This window comes from Nanorana parkeri, unplaced genomic scaffold (assembly GCF_000935625.1).
Source record: "Nanorana parkeri isolate BGI_ZX_2015 unplaced genomic scaffold, ASM93562v1 scaffold1045, whole genome shotgun sequence".
In the NCBI taxonomy this organism is placed as follows: Eukaryota; Metazoa; Chordata; class Amphibia; order Anura; family Dicroglossidae; genus Nanorana; species Nanorana parkeri.
The window spans coordinates 173220-194553 of NW_017307313.1; the positions used below are offsets into that span (position 1 = coordinate 173220).

The window sequence follows — 21334 nt, forward strand, 5'->3', positions numbered from 1 at the left end:
TTGCAGGTAGTCTTGCAAATAAACTCTAAAATTACACTTTGTGCATCTGACTGCCCTAGGTGCTCATTATCAGTCTGCGGGACATTAGAAATTATCTAATAGTCTTAAGCGATGATTAAAGCAGGTAGTATTTCTTGTTTTATGGGGCAGTTTAGGGTTAGCCTTAATTTTAACATATGGGATTTCAAAACAATTTCTTGTGATTGCCTCCCTTTTCCTACTGTCTGTCCAAAGCATACATAATATTCTAGGTATATAGTGCTGCACTGCAAAGCTTACAATCTTATTTGGTGAAAAGCAAGATATTTTATACTAAACTACAGTACACAATACCAGGAAACTAAATTTGACTGACTTTCCTGTGTGTATAATACAGTATTTTATTTACAATGTCTGTCCTGGGAAATATACTGTACATAAGCTGCCATTGCCTACTAGACATGTGCGATTCGTTTCGTTCCGAATCAAAATTCGGACGAATTTTCGGAAATTCGGACATTCGGATGTATTCGAATTCCGAATTACAGACATGCAACGAATGCAAACGAATCCGAATTTCCATTTCCGAAACTCGGTAGTGGTAGTTCGAACGTTCGTTTCGTATTCTGTTCTTATTCGTTTCTTATTCATTTCTTATTCGTTTCGTTCGTTGGAACAAAGTGACATTAGAGAAGGAGAAAAATATTTTTTCCCCCTCAAATGTCACTTTGCTGCAAACGAACGAACGAAACGAACAAGAAACGAATAAGAAACGAATAAGAACAGAAAACGAAACGAACGTTCGAACTACCGCTACCGAATTTCGTCCGAATCCGAATTCCGAATCCGAATTGACTTTCACACCCGAATCCCGAAAAACGAAATAACACAAATCCGAATTTAAAACGAAACAAAACCAATTTTTTGGCAGTGCACATGTCTATTGCCTACTGCAATTTACTACTGCACATTCTGATTGACAGGCTGTTGTGCTAATCCAGTGGCTTCTGTACATTTTGAATCACTCATCTAGAATAAGTATGCAAATCAAGAGTCCTAACTTTCCTGAGTGCATACTTGCTGCACATAGGATTGTATTCAAGCCATTGGATTAGAAGTCTATGTATTTTTGTTAGTACAGAGTCTCTTTAAAACTGTTGCACAGTTGGATATATAAAATAAATAAATTAACAAGAGATACAGCTGTTGACCTGTCAACTGTTTATCCATCTTGGATCATCATGAGCGAGGTTTTCTAAAATAATTCAAAATACTAGCAAAAAATTGCTAAAAGCTTGGAAAGAAGTACAAAAACAGTAAACATTTGACTATCTCAAAAGAAAACCTGTTACGTGATGAATAAAGTTGGATCACCAAACAAATGTTCCCACTCTATCAAAGTTCAGATAATGTTTTCGGTGTAGCTCAAATGCATGCTTCTGAAATGTGGATGTGGATTTCTAGAAATGCATTTAACCAATAACAATTGGTTGAACACTAGCAAGTTTAGCAATAGAAGTGTTAGAAGCATTCCCATGCACAAGAATAGCATGCAGAGAGTTGCTGTTATGGGCAGCGTGATGAACATAATGGCATCATGCTATTGCTGCAAAGAGATTTGGTCTGAAAATGCAGTCCTTCTCCCATCTGGTCTTTATGCAAAAGCATATTTTATCTCTGCTTGGCTGTCCAGATTGTACACAGCTTGTGTAACAAGAAAAAATCTTATCAAAATAAGATTTGCGTGGATTACCTCATTTACCTCTTCAAGTTACCTGACAAAGTACATTAGTGATACTCAATATCATGACTGAAGCTGTTCTTTTGCTCATATCAATGAACAAGTGACATGTAGACCACATAAAAAGTCCCACCATTTTTCCAAAATTTGTATTGCAAGCCAAAGTATAGTGATTTGTAAATATTGTTTAATTATTTATTTAAGTTATTTTATTTGTGTGCAGGCGTGTGAATGGAACTTATGCTGGGTGAAATACACATCTGGCCATTGCGGGCTCTCCCTTCTGAAAATGCTACTTCTCTGGCTGTCCTGTTTATCTCATTGCTTTGGATGATAATAGTCATTGACCAGTAAGAAGCATGCAGATATTGATTGCGCACTCTGCTTTATGCTTATTCCTTGTCAGTGACTCACAAAATATTGAATGTACTGACAGCCAGGCAGCCTGCATTTTCAGAAGAAGGTCAATAATAGCAGCCCTCCTATTTCACTCAGTATATGTTTCGTTTAACATATATTTTTTCTAAATGGTAAGTATTCAGATTTTGCTTGTTCTGAGAAACTGTACTAAATAGAGCTGTGCCGAAATGAAAATGTCAAAACCGAAAAGAAATAAAATATCAGGCCAAAACCGAAAATGTTTTTTATTCAGTTTCAGATTTAACTTGTTCTGTGTTGTCTGAAACTGGAGCATCACCTAAGAAAACACTCACAACTTAAGAAGTCCCCATGACCACTTCTTCAAGTTGCGATAGTTAAGCTTTTTGCCTGAAGTTGGAAGTCTTCTTTCTTGGAGTCTATTAAACCTAATTTATCAACAACATTATACTAGCTTGATAAATCTGGTGCAAATTATTTCCGTGCAAGTTCAAACACTCGTAATTGCTTTGATAAATTCCCCCCAGTGTGTTTACCATATCCACAATCATGAATGAACAGGAAGTGATGTAGATCACTCCCATGCATTCATAATTGGGGACACAGTAAACATACTATGGGGTCCATTCACAAAGCTGCCGAAGGATCTGGCCGTAGCTTCGGCCGATCCTTCGGCTGGAACTGAGTGTTTGTACCGCTCTCTGCTTCCTGACACGCTGTCACAGAAGGCTGAATGAGCGGTGCGGGGGAGGAGAGCTCAGCCTCCTGTGACAGCAATGGTTGTCTCCGCCCACATCGTCGCTCTCCTGATCTGTGACAGGAGGCTGAGCGATGTGGGGAGGAGAGAGTCGGCTGCTCACAGCGCTCATCTCCCGCAGTGCTCGGCCTCCTGTGACAGTTTCTCTCCTCCTCGCTGGGACACAGAGCATCGGGGAGGAAAGAAACCAGAGATGCACCACTATTTCGGCCTATATTGGCCGCCGAAACATATAGTCCGAAGATTGCACTTTCGGCCAAAAATGCCATTTTCAGACGATATGTTTCAGTGGCCAATATATTTGTGCATCCCTAGTACTAAATACTCTCCATAAAAACATTGACTAGAAAAATGTATGCAGCTAGGTTTCTACAAATACCTCAAAGCAAACAGCAATAAGATGTCCAGTGGACACACTGTATACTTCTAAAAAATGAAAAGTCATTTAAAAAAAAGCTATATCCAAAGCTGTTAATATCACTGTTTACCTGAAAGTGGAGTTACATTTTTCAGGGCAGCCATTTTGGACATATAGGTAATGCCGTAAAATACATCCCGTAACATTAAGATCGTAGTAATGTTAAGATTTATTAAAAAATAATTGCCTATTGTTTAATAGAAAGCCTCAGTTACCAAAGTTTGAAATCAATGTATTTTTTTAGTCTACAAAATGCCTGCATCCAAAATGAGGATAATTAGGTATATGATATAAAACTGAAACTTTGGAATTCAGCTTTAGAATGATGCCAGATACATACAATTTTTCTCTTTTTATGCACTCTCTCTTTTTCCAGCGAGAGAATGCACAAAAGGTTCCACCAAACAGTAGGAATGATGCTGAATTATGTAAGATAAATTGTCGGGTGCGCAGAGCGCAATAAATCAACAAGCAAGAGTAATTGCACCCAACATTGAAACTGCAGCGTAGGGTGGGAACAAGACACTAGCATGTTGCTCTTCCTAGGTATCCTATGGGAGGACATGGCTGTATGCTGTCATCCACGCACCCGAACTTGCACATCTGTGCGGGTCCGGGTGTCCACACTTGGATGCACACTGTCTGAATGAAGCCCATAATGTATCGATGGCATATGTAAAGAATTGAGCATTGAGGGAAGGATTGCTGTCTTACCTGATTCCATTCCCAGATACAATGGCAGTGGTAAAGAAGATGGCATCAGCTGCTAACCTATGTAACATCAAAGTTTGTTAATTAACACAACAATGAACATCCAAGTTGCTTTTCCCTTGTTAAGACTGCTATGTTAGGCAGGTTTTTCTACTTATCATTCATTTTGCATGTGGGTGTACATAACTCTTTAGAGATTAATTACCTAAATGTGCAGGCTGTCCAGGCTTGTTTTACAAGTAATCTCTTTTCCAAAACAATAGACCTAGAGGCAGTGGAGGACATAGGACAATGACTCATTTTTTGTTTTTTTTTATGTCAAGTTCAAAAGCAAATTATGCAAAATGTGTAACCTTTTCTCTTAATATACAATATACATATTGTATATGAATATTCCTAGCCTACCTAAAAATGGCTGATAAAATGGAAAACCACTAGACTGCTTGGAGTTTATTTAACAAGTTTATGCCCAGAGGTGCTTCATGCATAGATGCCCAGGTCAAATTTAGCATCAACAGTATTTATCAGTTAACTCGGCAATGACTGATATTTTTTTAATTTTCAAAGGACATATACAGCTTTTATTTCGTACACTCTTTTAATATAACCTCTGCCCATTATATTACAAGGTGACAAATTAATAAAACATTTTAAAACATTTAAATTTATGTTTTATTTTTTAATTCATTTATAATTTTCTCAGATGTGATCTGATAATAACAGCATTGTACATATGGCACTACAAATGAACATTGAAGCATTGAAGTGTTCATTTGCAGGATGAACTCTTTCATTTTTTGAATTGATGCCTCCAGACTACATGTGATCACTATGCCATAGCTGACATAGTGATAACATGCTCGGGAACCACTCTAAATGGTTTCCCAAGCATAAATGGGGACTAGAGCTGTCATTGACAGCTAGGATTGAGTGCCAGCAGTTGCATTAATTTTTAGCTGCTGGCTCTCAAATGGGAACACTTATAAACCTATCACCGATGCATCATGCTGGGCAATGTTTATATACACATTATGGGTGGGAAGGAGTTAAAGGCACCTGTACTGAGGGAATATGAAGGCTGCTAGATTCCTAGGTGTCATACTAATCCAAAGATCAAATGTTTTTTGAATTGTTCAGGTCCCCGGCCTAGAATAAATATGCAGATCATGAATTATGACTTTTCTGATTTGCCTTCTTCAACATCAGATCAGTGAAAAATTGTTGATGCCAGAGACATCCAGCACTGGGAAGTTGATCAAAATAAAAAATTGTGCATATGCAGCATTATTTTGCAGCACACCTCAATGCATATTGTGTGTTGTGCCATATAATGTGATGCAGTGCAATACAAAATGAATGGGACAAACACCAACACAGGTATGGTGTGTTGCCAAAACGTGCATGTGTGAACAAGCCCTTAATAATAAAGCAGCCATAGTGTTATGGCTAACATAACAGTTCTAGTTACCAAAATGTGCATTTGTGAACAAGCCCTTAATAATAAAGGGCCATAATGTTATGGCTAACATAACAGGTCTAGTTACCAAAACGTGCATGTGTGAACAAGCCCTTAATAAGGTGGCCATAGTATTATGGCTAACATAACAGTTTTTTTCTCCACTAGCAAGTAAAATCACAGCTACATGTATTAGTAACTCATGTAAGAGAATAACATTGTCTCAGTGTCTGTGAGACCATCCGAAACTTTCAGGGCCCCTTTACAATAGGGTGGTCAGTTGTGGCGCATTTAACTCACGTGTGTTAACACGTTATGCTAAGGCTGTTTATTCAATGAATGAGCTGGTTTACACATCACAATGGACCTCGTATCCAAACTGCAGCATTTGCTCTAGAGCAGAGCACCACAATGCATAGTAGTGTGTTGATATGTTTTGTGGCCTCTACAAAACAGAAGTATTGGGGTGCCATTTACTGAAGCACACAAACACATGTAACGCGCATTACATCAGCACATTGGTGGGAATGGGCTCTTAAGCAGACAGACAATTCTGTTACTAGTGGCAAAGCAGTAGAATCACTTATATAAAACATCTGTTATCACTTGTGTCAGTTGTCGCGATCCCGCGATCGTACGATTATCGGCAGGTGTATGGAAGGCGTGCGACCGCTTCTACTGTACGGTCGCACGTCTATTGCCTTCCGAGCACGCTGGAAAACCTGCCAAAAATCGTAAGAATTTCGGCGGGTTAGTGGCGTGCTCGGAAGACAAATGCCGAACGGGCTGGTGTGTGCAAGCACACACTGCCTGCTCAGCATTAGAATCAATGGAAGCCCTGCCCTTAGCAGGGAGGGCTTGCAATGATCGCAAGTACGATCTGCCTGTCCAAGATGGGCAGATCGTACAAGGTTTTAATTACCTTACAACCATTGCACAACGAAAGTCGTGCGATGGTTGTAAGTGGTATAGGCACTTTAAGACTTCCATATCAATCCCCCTTCTAATTAACTGACACAACACTGGTATTGAATTTTAGTGGCCACAGCAGCCAATTTATTAAGTATAAAGCCATATAAGAAATCCTTACAAAAATAACTGACAACGGGAACTGAGGTCCTTGAAGGCCATCCCGCAATTAACCAACCCATACCAGCCGCACCACACCGCCTCAGGGACTTTGCAGTATAACAGCAGACACTAGATGACTAACGATCTGACCCATAAACAAAAGGGATGCCATACGTGAGACAGCTCCCCGCTCTTAATTAAACATCAACTGCATAGATTGCTCCTCAAGGACCCCAATACCCTGCCCATTGCAGCGACATTAACAATAGAACGAAACAAAATTCAGTCAGACAATGCAAAATATAGAACAAAAGCAAATACCACAAGACAAAGAGTGCAGGAGGGTGGGGCGCTGCTTCCACCCTGCTGACTCCGTCTGCATTTGGAACTTTCCTCAGAGATCCACCTACACTCCTCCTCTCTGCACCTCTGATCAATCATTTAAGTGTCCCATCGTAACCTCCCTAGCGACAAATTAACCCTCGTAGGACCCCTTTTGCCTTTCCAAACCCCTGTAATGTAGGCCTTACACAGACGCCTCCGTCTGCTGTTCCAAGCCTGCCTGCTTCTATTGAAACAATCAAACTAAAATCCAAACTGTTGTTGACAGGTTGCTTTGATATGTGTGGCAGTTTTTGCAATTTCACGCTGGCTGAAAGTTTTGAAACTGCCAAAACATTGTTTTGTGTGTGTATGGCCAGTATTAGGACTGTCTTTTCTATGTGAATAAAGTAGTTCTCTCTTTGTTTGCATTTTTTACATGCGCCAACACAGTTTTTGAGATCATGCACGACCATTATTTTTTACGGGCCTCCTTAATGTATGTTGCTGTGCAATAAATAAATAAGGCAGGAACTTCACTGTTTTCCCTGCACTGCAATGCAGCAAAGTGATTTGAACAAACTAAACAAATACTACTTAATTTCTGACCTGTCCCTGTGCTTACCTGCACTGAAAAAGACGTGTTATACTGCAGACAAACACAGAGCTACTACCCTTTATACCAGAGTTGAAGTACCAGAGTTGAACATCTCAGTGCTAAAGAGGCAAGTTCATGAGGAAAAAGACATCAGCAGCCAAATGAAATAAAATGTCAGCGGCATTTGTAAATTCTAACTTGGCTTTGCAAACATGCATCGTCAGCAATAATGCAATGATGGTCAGACCCTGAAACATGACCCACTAACAAGTACAAAACACTCGTCCCTTGATCATCTCGCCTTTCAGATTACAGGAGTGATGCATAGCAGGGAAAACACTTGGACAGAATGGGGAAGGGTTAGTCATGTTTGTCAACTTTCTCTTTACTTTTTCAACAATTTGATGACTTGGCTAAAAGCTTTGGTTGAAAGGCTGATTGGCTTATCAAGTCTACTCTTTCTAAAAGAAATACTTTTTGTCTCACTTCTGGATCCACTGCATAGAAGTTTGATCCCACCTGCCAACAACAGGGTGCGGGTATGTTTGCTGACCATTGTGGACTGTGATTGGTGGTATCTATTGCATGCAAAATTGAAATAATCTTTCCCCTAAAGCAGTTTTTTTAAAGTTCAAATTACTCTTTTTTCCCCCAGTGTGCTGTGACCTTGTTCTAAGCCATACAGGGGCCTGCATTGCAGGGAGTAATTGTGGGCTTTGCATTTCAAGAATGATTAAGTTGGTTTTATTCTAACCTTTTCACCATTCCCATTGGCATTTTAAGTCCCTTGCAGTAGGGGACTACAACGTCTAATTTACTAATTCATGCCTCTTCCTTAGCGCTAACTACTGCTCCTTGAGATTTCATCAAAGACTTGCACCAATCCTAGCGTTGTTAAGAACCAGGGGCATGTTGTTGATGGCTTATCTTAATTACTTGGTCATCAGGGCTTCTACAGCTACAAAGCTGGGGACCAGCTTGTAAATTACCTTATGAACTCTGAAAGATTTTGGCTCAAACCTAAACCTACAGAAGGTCTCACTGCACTCAATGCTATGCCTGGCTTAGGTTTCACCCTGGATACTGGATTGGCAAAAGTTTATTCAACACAAGCAAGCAACTCTCTATGCAGGGTTCTGGGGGTCATGGACTAATTTTTTGAGGCAGTTATTTGCCCAATTTTACACCAGAACCCTTTAACTGGCGATATTGTTTAGATAAGACAGCTACTTTCCATGGATACCCCACTTTCCATGGACAGTGAACTCTCTCTCAGACCTGTTGTGGTGGCTGCAATCACTGATATTGACCCTGAGCAAGTGCTTCCTGCATCACCACTATAGAATCCTTACCACAGAGAGGAGCCTCTGTGGCTGGAAAGACTGCAGATCAACCTGTTGAAATTAAGAGCCATAGGGCTTTCTCTGCTGCACCAGACCCACTGTTTTAAAGGGTTAATCATTGAAAAAACAGCCTGAAAATGCTACTGCGAAAGTGTACATTCAGCAAGTTGGCACAAAATACTTGGAGACAGTTAGAAAAATGGAGCACATTTCAACACATTTCAGTGTCAGCTCTCGACAGACAATACAGGAGTTGACAGATTCCTCTTCCCCCACTGGTTAAATGCTGGTTTAGCTAGAAGATGAAAGGAAAAAACACATACTTACCCTATTCCTCTCTCCCCCAGCAGCCAGCACTCTTGTCCACTGTTCAATGCCTTGGGTTGTGGGCAGGCCCTTGCGGTTCTCTCATACAATACACGACTGCTGGTCTTGCATTGAATGTGATAACATTGGGGAGCTGAGACTGGCTGGGCAACAAAGTGAAGCGGAGGAAAAAACCTGTGAGGAGCGATGAATAAAGCAAGTATAAGTACTTGTCCCTCCCTAGCCAAATTAGCATTTAAGTCATGCAGTGTGGGCAAGAGTTCCCAGAACTGGTCTTTGAGGCTCAGATATTAGACTTAGCAGTCCTATGCCCACTCCTTTCTTCATATTTGTATGCAGGATAATACTAAACCCTCTTGTCAAGTCACAACTTTCTCTATGGGGTCTCTACTTGGTTCTTCAAAGGCCCCCTTTGAAGAACCAAGAACCAATTCTCTTAGTCTTTCTGGAGGGGTTCTGTGGCATCCAGTAAGGCTATAACCAGATGAATTTGGGGATTATTTCTCAGGCATATTTCCTGAAGGGACAAGTGCTTAAAGTTCCCTATTGCCGCTCATTCTACTTTAATGGTGACTTGAGCACTTATTGGGCCTTTATCACCAGGCTTCTCCTTCCCAGGTCAGTAAGACTGCTGTCTGGTCTTCCATCCACACCTATATTCAATTCTACAGGGCAGATGTGTATTCATCAGTGGATGCTAACTTTGCAGACAGCAGTGTTATTTGTCACCAGGGAGTAACTGCCTTTTTTGCACCCTTGCCTGCCCTTAATTTTTTGAAAATGCTTTTGAACATCCCACATGTTAAAAGGTTTATTTCTGTGTCCTCCAGTGAATGCTGGGAAAATAGGATTTTTTTGTACTCACTGTTTCTCTAGTAGTTCATTGGAGGACACAGCTCTTTCCTCTCTAATGAGTCCTTTAGTCTCCTTCTGTTTTTATTAATATACTACCACAGGCATGTGCAGCCTATTTTATTAGGGTGGCCACACAAAATGTGGATGATTTGGATACACCCACACGTGTTAATAACAAACTAGAGAACACATTTTAATATGCTTATAAAGTGGCCCTTTTGTGTACCTTTACAGCACTTAAAGTAAATACATCTAGATACATTTATTGGTATATTAATTAATCTTCCAACCTTAATAGTTTATTCATGTCAGCTATATGTTTGACAATTTTTAAAGATAAGCTATCCATTTTTACAAATTAAATATCTAATTTTTATCCGGACAGCAAAACCCATGGGATTCCCACTTACACAGCTGTCTCCTGCTGGAATGACATTTGGAAAATTTTCTGTGCTTGGGTGAAATTTTGGACTAGGAATTATATTAAAAATGAACAGTTTCCCACGAGGAGCATTATTTTTTTTTTATCTCAAGCCCTGCATAAAAAAATTACATTACACAGAATTAACATTTCAGTATCTAGCCAATAATATGAGATGTTGTATTGTATTTACACAGGAATTAAAAGCCAAGCCTATTTAATTAATTTGCAGCATTAATTTGGCCTAACATACAGACTGTTGCAAGGTGATGTTAAAATTCTAATTATCCACATTTAGGTTTGTCATCTTGTAGTATATTACCACTGTTTGATGAATGATGTCCATTAAAAAAAACACAACAGCAATGTGTAAAGTGTTGGTGTAATTGCCAATTAACGTAGCTGCAATGTGTATTGATTGATTCTGCTCTTAGTTGCTAACCGTGCTAAGCCACTGTTCTCTCCTGGAGATGAACCATCCTGCGGGTATCACAATAGGTTTATCTACAAACACCGTTGGCTTTTGTGCATTGCTTATTAAATGTATTGACTTTGTGCACTGCGGGATTAGCATATTGTATTAGAATAAAATACCTGCTCTCCCGTAGACATAACAGTCAGAAGTGATTTAACTAAAGCTTTCAGAAGCTTAATTCTGTAATCAGAGATTGTATGCTAAGCAGGACACAACAAATACAATGTTTGAACGGGTTAACTCACAAATCCGTATCACTAATAATGATTTTGCTTAGGTCCAGCTGGCAGAAATGGAGGCCTTTTCTTTAACCTCTGACAAGTCCTCTTCAGTACTGACAGATGATCTCAGTTCAGAAGATCAAGGTGTCACAAGTCAGTTAAAGGAGATGAAGGTAAAAAAAGCATATTTTGTATGTAAATGGAATTCAAAGTAGTATAGATTTTAATTGCCCTTCTCCCCCAGCGATTACCCTGGATAGGCCTATGGAAACAATCTAGATAAAAGCATCCCTCTGTGTCTTTTCATTTTATGGCTTTACGGTAATTATAAATTGCATGGTCTTGGAAAAGTGCTTCTATATAAAATATATAATAATATACTATATTATGATTTTATGTTATAATATACTATATTATAATATACTGTAACTATAGTAACATATTCAACTGTATTGTGATCAATACAAATCAGACCTTGCACTATAATGCACGGCCCACTTATTACATTGCAGCCCAGCTCCACATGTATAATTGCTGCATTAAAGCTGAAAAAACACCCGTGTAGAAAAGTTATAAAAACATGTTTTACTTTATACCCTGGTTCCATACTTGAGAGAGTGACATCAGGGCCCGTTCACACCATAACATTGCACTGTATTGCAACAGAATGGTTTCTGGTGCCTTTGGCACAACACTATGGTACGAGTGGGGCCTCACAGTCCTCCTGGTGAGGTTTTGGTAATAAGGATCCCAAATCTTGTGAGAAGACATTCCTGCAGGAGTGCCTTCCCTTGAGATTCGGTATCCTCAACTTTCTCAGAAACTTGCTGAAAGGACTGTGAACTGTGATGTTGCTCTAGCCTAGGTGCTGCAGGTGAAAGGTTGGGTCAGAATGTAATAAGTAGGGTCCACTTATTTCTTTGTTTACTGAATCCTTAAACTTTTGTAGGCTGTATTGCCTCTAGAATCCTCTAGATTATGTGTGTTCCCTTTAAAATACAAGTTTGAGGCAGTCAGTAGATGAAGAAAAGCATAAAGTGGGTCATGGGTTCTACCATCAACGCCTGTGAGTTTAAACAAATTTTAAACACATTAAATGAATTAAATTAATCTAATGTTGTATGATCATGTTCACTTTTCTTTTACAGATGTAATCCCCTTAAAGCTAAATGGAGGCCCAACCATTAATTTTACAACCATCCCATTCATCTATTCAATATTTTAACATGTTCTTGTCCAGTGCCCTCCCCCGCACTTTCCTCCTTTTCCCTGCAACCTGCCAGTGAACTAGCCACAGCAGTCTTCTGTATTCTATCACTAAAGCCATTTCTGCTCCACACACCAGGAGATTATCATAGGACGGCACATAAAACATTAATGAACACATATGCTTTTTTATTGGCATTCCCCTAACATTTCATAACCTGTTGAGTGGGCTTAATCCTGGGCAAGTCTGCATTTACATAAACTGGTTCACTTAGCTCTGTCTTATGTGAATTTCATTAGAAAGTGCAAATGGAAGATTATATGCATTAGAAAAAGTGTTATCTTTACATACTGACTCAGACTCTAAAGATAACTTTAGTCACATTGGTCACTATTGTACAATTGACTGCCTTTATTATTCTGGTACCTAAAAATGTGTACACTAGTAAAAACTACATCTTGAAAATGCACAAAGTGTTACATTAGAAGTATATGGAGCCTCTAGATCTCTGGTAGTTTTTAAGCCTATGTTTCGGCCAAGTTTTTTGCACCCCTCTAATAGAAAATAACTATCCAAATAGATATTTGCAAACGTTTGTCTTGTATTTTAGCACCAGTGTAATATTTTTTGGGCTTTGCATCCCTCTTAACCTTCCCTTTAAAATCCCAACCTGTCACACAACCAACTGGATATTGTGTCATGAGGAACACCCCTGCTATATGTAGAGGCACATGTTCATGCATCTCTAGGTGCATTTGTAACCGAAAGGAACTCTGGTGCTGGAGTACTGCTCAGAGTAGTCACCGCTATTCATGCTGCTAATTTCAACTCACCATCTATGGACCTTAATACATTAGTGTGCTGCTCAAAACATTCCTCATTGCTAGTCACAATGTTTTTATTTTTGCTCATTGTTGTCATCATACATATATAAACACCAGTTTGGCTCAGTGCTTTTACAGAAGGTAGTCACAGTAAGGCCCCTTTCACAAGGGTGGTCCAATCAGGTCTGCCTGTCATTTTTTTAAGCGGACCCGATCGGATGCCCAATGTAAGTCTATGGGCTGCGTGTGTAAATGGACGGGCATCCGTTTACACCCGGTTACCCCCAACTCTGGCCAGGTCCGGAAAAACATACGGAACAGTGTTCCATCTTGCTGGTTCGCATCATGCCGGATTGGTGGTAACCTGATGTAAATGGACACATATACATCTGATTCCCAATAGACAGAAATGCGGTCCTGTAATTGTAGTTTTTTCCTCCATCCCAAGATGGAGGAAAAAACTATACGGACATGGATGTCACAATGGTAACATCTGCTCCATACTGCTCTGATTAGAAGAGGATCCATGCACGGATCCTCTCCTGATCAGCCCGTCTCAAAGGGGCCTTAGTGCTTTTTATTTCAGTTATAATTTTATTTGCTGCTCTTTGTAGAATTATACTCTAGTAAGTACAATGTTTTATTATCACATTTTCACTTTTTGCCATACTGACAAGAGCATGGCTACAACCAAAGCAGCCTTGGCGGGACCCACCAGAGCATGGTGTGTGGGGTGGGTAGTGGATGGCACTGCTACAGCCAAAGCAGCTAGGGAGGGACCCACCAGAGCATGGTGTGTGGGGTGAGAAGTGGATGGCACTGCTTTAAAAATCTTAAGTCTGCAGTGGATATTGTACTAGGGCTGTTTCTCAAGCTAGACCAACTACAGAGATACAGTCCCCAAAAAAATTACATCACAGGTTCCCTGATTGGGTTTATGGAGTCCAATATAGCTGGGAATAAAACAGTAAGAGTCCACTCAAAGCTCTTTACATCACATGAGCTAGCCAATTTCTTTCTTCAGGCCAGTTTGTTTCTCTCTCCACTAGGGATGTTCAGATACCAGTGCCGATACTTGCCATTTTTACGAGAACTACCAGGGTTGCAGTGGTTGCAGCTGCGACTGGGCCCTGGTGTTCCACCACCATCCAGAAACCATTAGTCTGCATTATTTTAGAAAAACTGTCACATGACACTAAACAAAAATGTATCAGTAATTGGTATCTGTAAGTACTTGGACAAGTATCAGTACTTATACTCGGTCTGGAAAAAACAGAGATACACAAATCACAGGCGGCCTGTAGCCAATGCTCCTTAAAAATGACAGCTGCCTCCTAACTTTTGAGTTTTTCTCTAGTCTAGTCTTGGAGCTGAAAAAGTATCAGTACATGTAGTTGTACCAAGTATGGTACTTGGTATCTGAACATCCCTACTCTCCATGCCAGCCTCTTCAAGGCAGTGTGTCACACTAAAAGCAGTCACTTAATTTTTCCATGGCATTCTCTCACTCTCTCCAGGGCAATCTTTCTCCAAATGGCATTTGTCAAACTTTGTACACAGCTTAAAAGAGAACTATGGGGTAAGTGTTTTTCCCCATAGTTCTCTTAAGGGCCACGGGAGGACATATACTAGCATCCTCCCGTGACCCAAAACTCAGTATATCGCGAGCTACAACTCGCGGTATACTGAGACCAACACAGCCGGGACAGATCCTGACAATGCTGTTGAGAACCACCCAGCTGTGTGAATGACAACTGGCTCTGCCTATCTAGAGGCAGAGCCAGCTGTACCCACCTCCGCCCGTCCATTCCTCCAGTCAGCGCTGGAGGATCGAGGAGAATTCCCCACGAGGAGTGGTGACTGGCAGTCACCGCTCTCTGCAGGGAGATGATCGTGAAGTGAGCGAGCGACGGTATACGTTCGCTCACTTCCCGATCTATTGACTCGACGTGTGACAGTTTCATTGTCACGTCGGCTCGAACTAGAGTGATTTTCACTCACCTCATAGTTCTCCTTTAAACCCACCTCTCCAAACTAGGAAGTGGGAGAGGACCATCAGGCTTTGCTATGATCCTCATGATTTGTAGTTCTGGCAGGTATTTGCTAACATGGTGGCAGTGATGGTTGTAAAAAAATGTGTATTATCACCTCTTACAACATCATATGCTGAGAGCAACTTGCCCATTGTTACATACACACACACAGCAGATGATAGACAGGATTGTGTTTTAACTCTACAATATTAAATGCATATTAGGAAAATCAAAATTTCCAGTATCACTATCACTAATTTGCAGAAAAAATACAACTACTGTACTATTAGTTATGTGGTTTTTTTTTTTGGGGGGGGGGGGTTTGTTTTAGAAAAAAAAGAGAATGTATAGTTTTTTTGTATATAGTATTTTCTTTATTTCATTATGTCTAGGGCTAAAAAATACAAATATAAAATGCAAATGTAATTTTTTTAGCCAATATTAATATGAAACATTGCATATTAACTATGTATTCTTATTTTTAGCCAACAGGTGGAGCTTTAAGCTTCTTTTTACATGTTGTCTTTTGTCCACCTGTAAAATGTTTGTTGTTTACATAGCATTATAGCACAGGCTTTTTTTTTACATGCCAGTGAATGAGTCAGAGCAATAATTTATTACTCTTTGAGCAGCTCAGTCTGAGATTTCTGTCAGAAAAAGCAATCCAAAAGGCAGATAACTACTGCTGTTTTCATTGCTTTAAATGATTGCTAGTGCTCTGGGAATCCTTTGTCGTGTATGATATGGTGATTTGCAAAACAAAGATTATATACTGTACATATAGTAAATAAATGTACAGAATCAGGTTAAAAGTTATAAACCTTAGAGAAAAAAAGAGCTTCCCTTAAAAAAAAGCCTAGCAAACAATTTTATTCCAACTATATTAGGCTGTGTTAGTGAGTTTTATTCACACTCACGGTGTTAGTCTCACTTAGACACACAATCTTCACACCTTTTTTTAGAAAAATAAAAAAAAATACTAAACTATTTTGTGCACGATGCGAATATTCTTTCTTCATTGACTTTAGCTTCTACTTTCATGAGTATAAGGTTTCATTGGCAAAGTGTGCCACCACTTTGTGCATTATTTTTACTCCTTACACAAATCAACACAAACTGCTTCAGATTTATTACAAAAACCTTCTTGAAGTGTCACTTTCCTACTCCTTGCTACAGTTTCCTACATATTCGTGTCTTATCTGAGATTTTCCACAATGGTAATATTACTGGTAATATATTTAAAATGACTTAGTAAATTGCTAGTAACATAAAAAAGTGTTTCGCTCAATTACCGGTCACAGTGGGAAAAGGAGTTAAAGTGTTAATCTTATGAGGTCTAACCTACAATGAATATTCCATGTGCACTTTTTTATTATACTAGAAGATATTTGTATTTCGCAATTGAGTTCCAATAATTCAAAAGGACCAGCTTTTATTGTATAACAAAACTTTCTCACAACACTGGCATGCAATCATTACAACTCTGCAACGCTGGATACAGTGCAAAGTTTGAAGCACAAAAAACATGTGCAAAAGGATCACTTATCACAAGAGTGTAGAATTAGGGAGACAAATATAGAAGGCAAAGGGCTTGTAAATATCAATGGAACAACCAAATATTCAAAGAAATCTAGCTAGATATTCCTCTGGATGCTAGTGCACACAATTCAATTGCTCACTGGCAGCCATAAAATTTAATATATATTGGGAGTGCCGACCCTTCAAATCAAAGATAATTTGTTCTGCAGGTGAAAATTATTCCAGGACTCTATTAAAGACGCACTGTCACTTTAACAAAAAGGCAGCTTACAGGTATAAAGTACATATACCTAGAGGTGCCTGCACATACCTGCAGCAGCTTTCAGGTGCTCACTATGCCAGCCCATTCTGACCATGTCATAACTGATAGAAGCCAGCCAGTAATCACTCTTCCATTTGTACCAAAACAAAAAACATAGTCTGGTTACTAGGAGCTACTGCAGATTATCACTGGGTTGTTTTTTTTTTACTCCAGTCCCTAGTCTTCTTCTTCTGTTTACAGAAGGGAGGGTCCTTCTTCAGTTGTCCAAGTCCCTGACATGGACACTTTATGTTGGCTGTCAAGTCTCAGAGTCCTCTCAGGATACAGTAGAGGAGTTTGCAGCTGTGATGCCAGCACAATGGGATTGTCAGGAATTGGCCAGCATGGGCACATCTCTGGCACTAGGTTAGCGGTGCTCTGCACCCGGAAATGGCTCCAGCAAGGGAATCAGACAGCAGACTTAGGCGAGTATATTTCTCCATGATGTAAGAAATAAAAATGTGCAGGATAGGTTAGAGGGGGTGGGAAGGGGTTAATATTTGCCTGGAAATGGCCTATAAGAGCTTTCAGTATGCTCTGTCCATCCCAAGTCAATAACCTACATGTAACCTTCCAACAGTATAATGCTGATCTATTGTTGTCTATGCTAAGAATCCTACTGGAGTGTCCTTAAACAGGAGTTCAGAGACCTAGGTGCTAGGATGAAGGAAAGGACCTACCTGTTTAACATAATCAGAATGCACCATCAGGCACTGGATCATTCTTGGTGTAGATAGCAGTATTACTGTAAAAAAAAAGCATGCATGATACCTCATTGGCAATCCAGAGCTACAAGGAATGCAGTAAGAGATGTAAACATGAAATCCGGGCAGATAAAATAGATTATGAAAAGCATATCGCCACAGTCAGTAAAAAGAACCCCAAAAAATTCTAATAAAAGAGCAGGTCGCACCCAATAAATGATGAAAACGGGAGATCACAAATGATAGGGAGAAGGTTGAATTATTGAATTAATTTTTCTCCTCGAAATACACTCAGGAAAAAGACGGGTTTAATGGAGATAAGAATGTGAATAGGCCATAAAATCCCGCGATGGTTGACAGTAGCCAGGGTTCAACAAAGACTTGAAAACCTTAATGCAAATAAATCATTAGGGCCAGATAACCTGCACCCCAAGGTATTTAAAGAACTCAGCCAGGTTATAGCAAGACCATTATTCCTCATCTTCAAGGACTCCATAATGACTGGTAAGGTACCAAGTGACTGGCGATAGCTACAGTAGTACCAATATTCAAAAAAGGTTCAAGATGCCAACCTGGGAACTATAGACCAGTCAGTCTAACATCAATAGTATGCAAACTATTTGAGGGGATGATAAAGGACTATTTAGTGGATTTTGTCCACGGTAATGGTATAAGAAGTGATAATCAGCATGGATTTAGGAGGGATCGTTCTTGTCAGACCAACCTACTGACATTCTACGGAGAGACGAGTAGAGATCTGGATAGAGGGAAGTCGGTGGATGTGGTATATCTGGATTTTGCCAAAGCTTTTGACAGTACCACATAAACACTTAGTACACAAGCTGAGATCTTTGGGCATAGATGAAATGGTGTGTACATGGATAGAGAACTGGAGAAGAGGAACGTGTCCAGAGAGTATTGATAAATGGCTCTTTTTCAGATTGGTCTATGGTGGAGAGTGGCGTGCCCAAGGATTCTGTGCTAGGCCCCCATGCTGTTTAATCTGTTTATTATTGATATCGGGAAAATGCACAATCACACAGAGGTTGGACTTGATGGACCTGTATCTTTATTCAACCTCAAATACTATGTAACTATGTAATTGTAAGGCATTTGCTGTGTGAGTAAACCTCCAACAAAAGATGACAGCATAAGCAACATTTTACTATGTAAAGGGGAACTGACATCATCTAGTTTATTATATTTTTAAACTATGTAGCTGTAAACCAGTATTTATTTATTTTTCTCTGTTTTCAAAATTTATGTATTAAGTGTTTTTTTTAAGCAACTTGTGGAAGTACCTAAATTTGACTTGGTATGAGTCTCTTTCAGTCCCTGCACCACAAAGTTTAGACTGGGAGGGGAAGAAGAAGCGGAAGAAGCCAGTCAGCTGTGCTACAGTATGTATATGTTCACAAAAATGTTGCTGTCAGGAAGAGAGAGCAAAGTGACAGAAAAGTGGGGTAATTACTTTGCTGCTTCTTCACTATCCAATCAGGGACTGGGGATCTCAGTTTAGAGCACCATACCAAGCAGTAATTGTCCAGAAATACATTTATCACAATAGGAATTAGACGAGTGTAGTATAGTCAAAGCGCTATGAACGGATCCTGGTAATTGAGTGTTGTATGTGTAAGATTACTAGGTGTGCTGCCCCACTTCAGCCGGGGGGAACTGTAGAACTGGAATACAAAAAGAACAGAAGGACGCCCAACCTAGTGCAGATTATTTTTATTTTAAAAGACACAAAGGTAAAATTACAATGGTACTCACAATGGTAGGTCAAAAACCAGCTTGTATGGATGATTTCACAGAAACAGAGCCCTTCTGTTCTTTTTGTACAATAGGAATTAGGATCAAACCTTTAGTCACAGAGAAAACACCAGAAAATTCCCCTTTCATCAGGGCTGTGAAGATAGAGCAAAAAAATATTTGTATAAATTTAAAAAATGTATGAATTAATACATTTATAATGTAGAAAGTATAATGTATGAGTCTAATAAATTCATGGACATGTGTAAAGTATATAAAAATCACATACTTTAAAGAGTTGGCATTTGAAAAAAAGTTAATAGACTACTAACTATATGTAACATCAATTGGACAGTGAAGATGATGACAATAATGGAAGTAAAAATCACACACAAAATTGTATTAAATAGAAAATAATCAACTTCAAATGATAAGAAACATAATTTTTGTTTCTATTCAGGATGTTGATTGTTTATACTATATGCTGTAAAAATACTAATAATGAAATTGCATTAGATTGCAAATGATGCTAAAAACGATGGGCCATCAAAAGTGTTAAAAATAATCATGTCAAAAAAACAATGACAATACAAATAATGTCATCAAGAGACAGAGAATACAAAAATGTAAAATAAAATAGGTCTTAAAGTGACACTACACTCAGGAGTTAAATCTTAAAAATGCATTCAAGTACCTCAACTAATATAAAAAATGTATCTTGTTTGTGTATCACTCAGCTGTAGATCCTCAAATCATCTGTGAATCCATACTGACACTTCCTTCCTTTGGAGGGTGGCTACTTTTTTGTGTTGTAAAGTATCCACCACTCCAATCTTGCTCCTGTGATAGACCACAATCTCAGAACAAATAACTAAACTAAATGTGAGATGTCCATCATGGGAGTGAGCTTGGGGTGGTTGCTACTTTACAACACACACAGGGGCCATGGGGAACAAATGTAGCCACCCACCAGAAGGAAGGACAGTGTCAGCATGAATTCAGAGATTATTTGAGGATCTACAACTGAATAATACACAAATAAGATACATTTTTGTTAATAGGTAAGGTACTTGAATGTTTTTTTAAGATTGAACTCCTGAGTTTAGTGTTGCTTTAAAGTGACTATAGTAATGTCCTTACTAAGATATATTATTAAATTGAATTACTTTTACAAGAGAAAATGGTTAAAATATAAAAGATGAGGGTCATGGTCGAGCAATGGAGCTGTGAGGATGTGCGTGCTTTGAGCTCTGCGCCCAATGGTACCTTTTCAGTTGATACTTGCAATCTTCCTCACTCTCAACTCATGTCTGAGGGCAGAAAATCCCCCAGAATAAGTGGGCAACCTAACCGACGTACAATTCATAGATTATTTCAAGCCAGGACCTCCAGTCCCTCATGGAGGGCCTCCTCAGCTATGCTGCCGGTCAGCCATGAGGGCACCCACGTGTCAGCTCAGCCGCAGGGACCTCTTGAGCCCCAGGTGAAACCGGCCTCTCCTCCGGTGATGTTGGAGGATGAGTCTTCTCCTGTCCGGTCTCCTCGAATGGAATATGCTGAGCCTTCACCCCTGACTCGGACCTCACATATCTCACCTGATCTCTCCTCAGTGCTTGGCGCAGACCTGGGATCGGTGCTTCGATCCCTAGCTATGAAGGAAGACTTCGATCTTCAGGTCCTACAGGTGGAGGGAGCTCTACGCAGGGAGATTGATGAAGTTGGAAGCAGGATTACTCACCTGGACGACAGTCTCGGCAAACAAATCCTCACACTCTGCCCTGTCGGCTTGGGTGGAATCCCTAGAGTCTTCCATGACAGCTCAGGCCAGAGCCTATGCCCTGCTTCACCTTAAGGTTGATGATGGGGAAAACAGGAACCGCCGCAACAATATTAGACTGAGGG

The 21334-nt window shown here is 39.7% G+C and overlaps 1 protein-coding gene across 1 annotated transcript in view; it reads left to right on the top strand.

Annotated features, from left to right (window-relative positions):
* CACNA1I (calcium voltage-gated channel subunit alpha1 I) overlaps positions 1-21334 on the top strand; it is a 191161-nt gene that overhangs the window by 143367 nt on the left and 26460 nt on the right. Inside the window, exons 25-27 of the mRNA XM_018567416.1 lie at positions 11129-11245; positions 13872-13912; positions 14688-14714. Coding sequence (XP_018422918.1) covers positions 11129-11245; positions 13872-13912; positions 14688-14714 — 185 coding nt within the window. The remainder of the gene's footprint in view (positions 1-11128; positions 11246-13871; positions 13913-14687; positions 14715-21334) is intronic.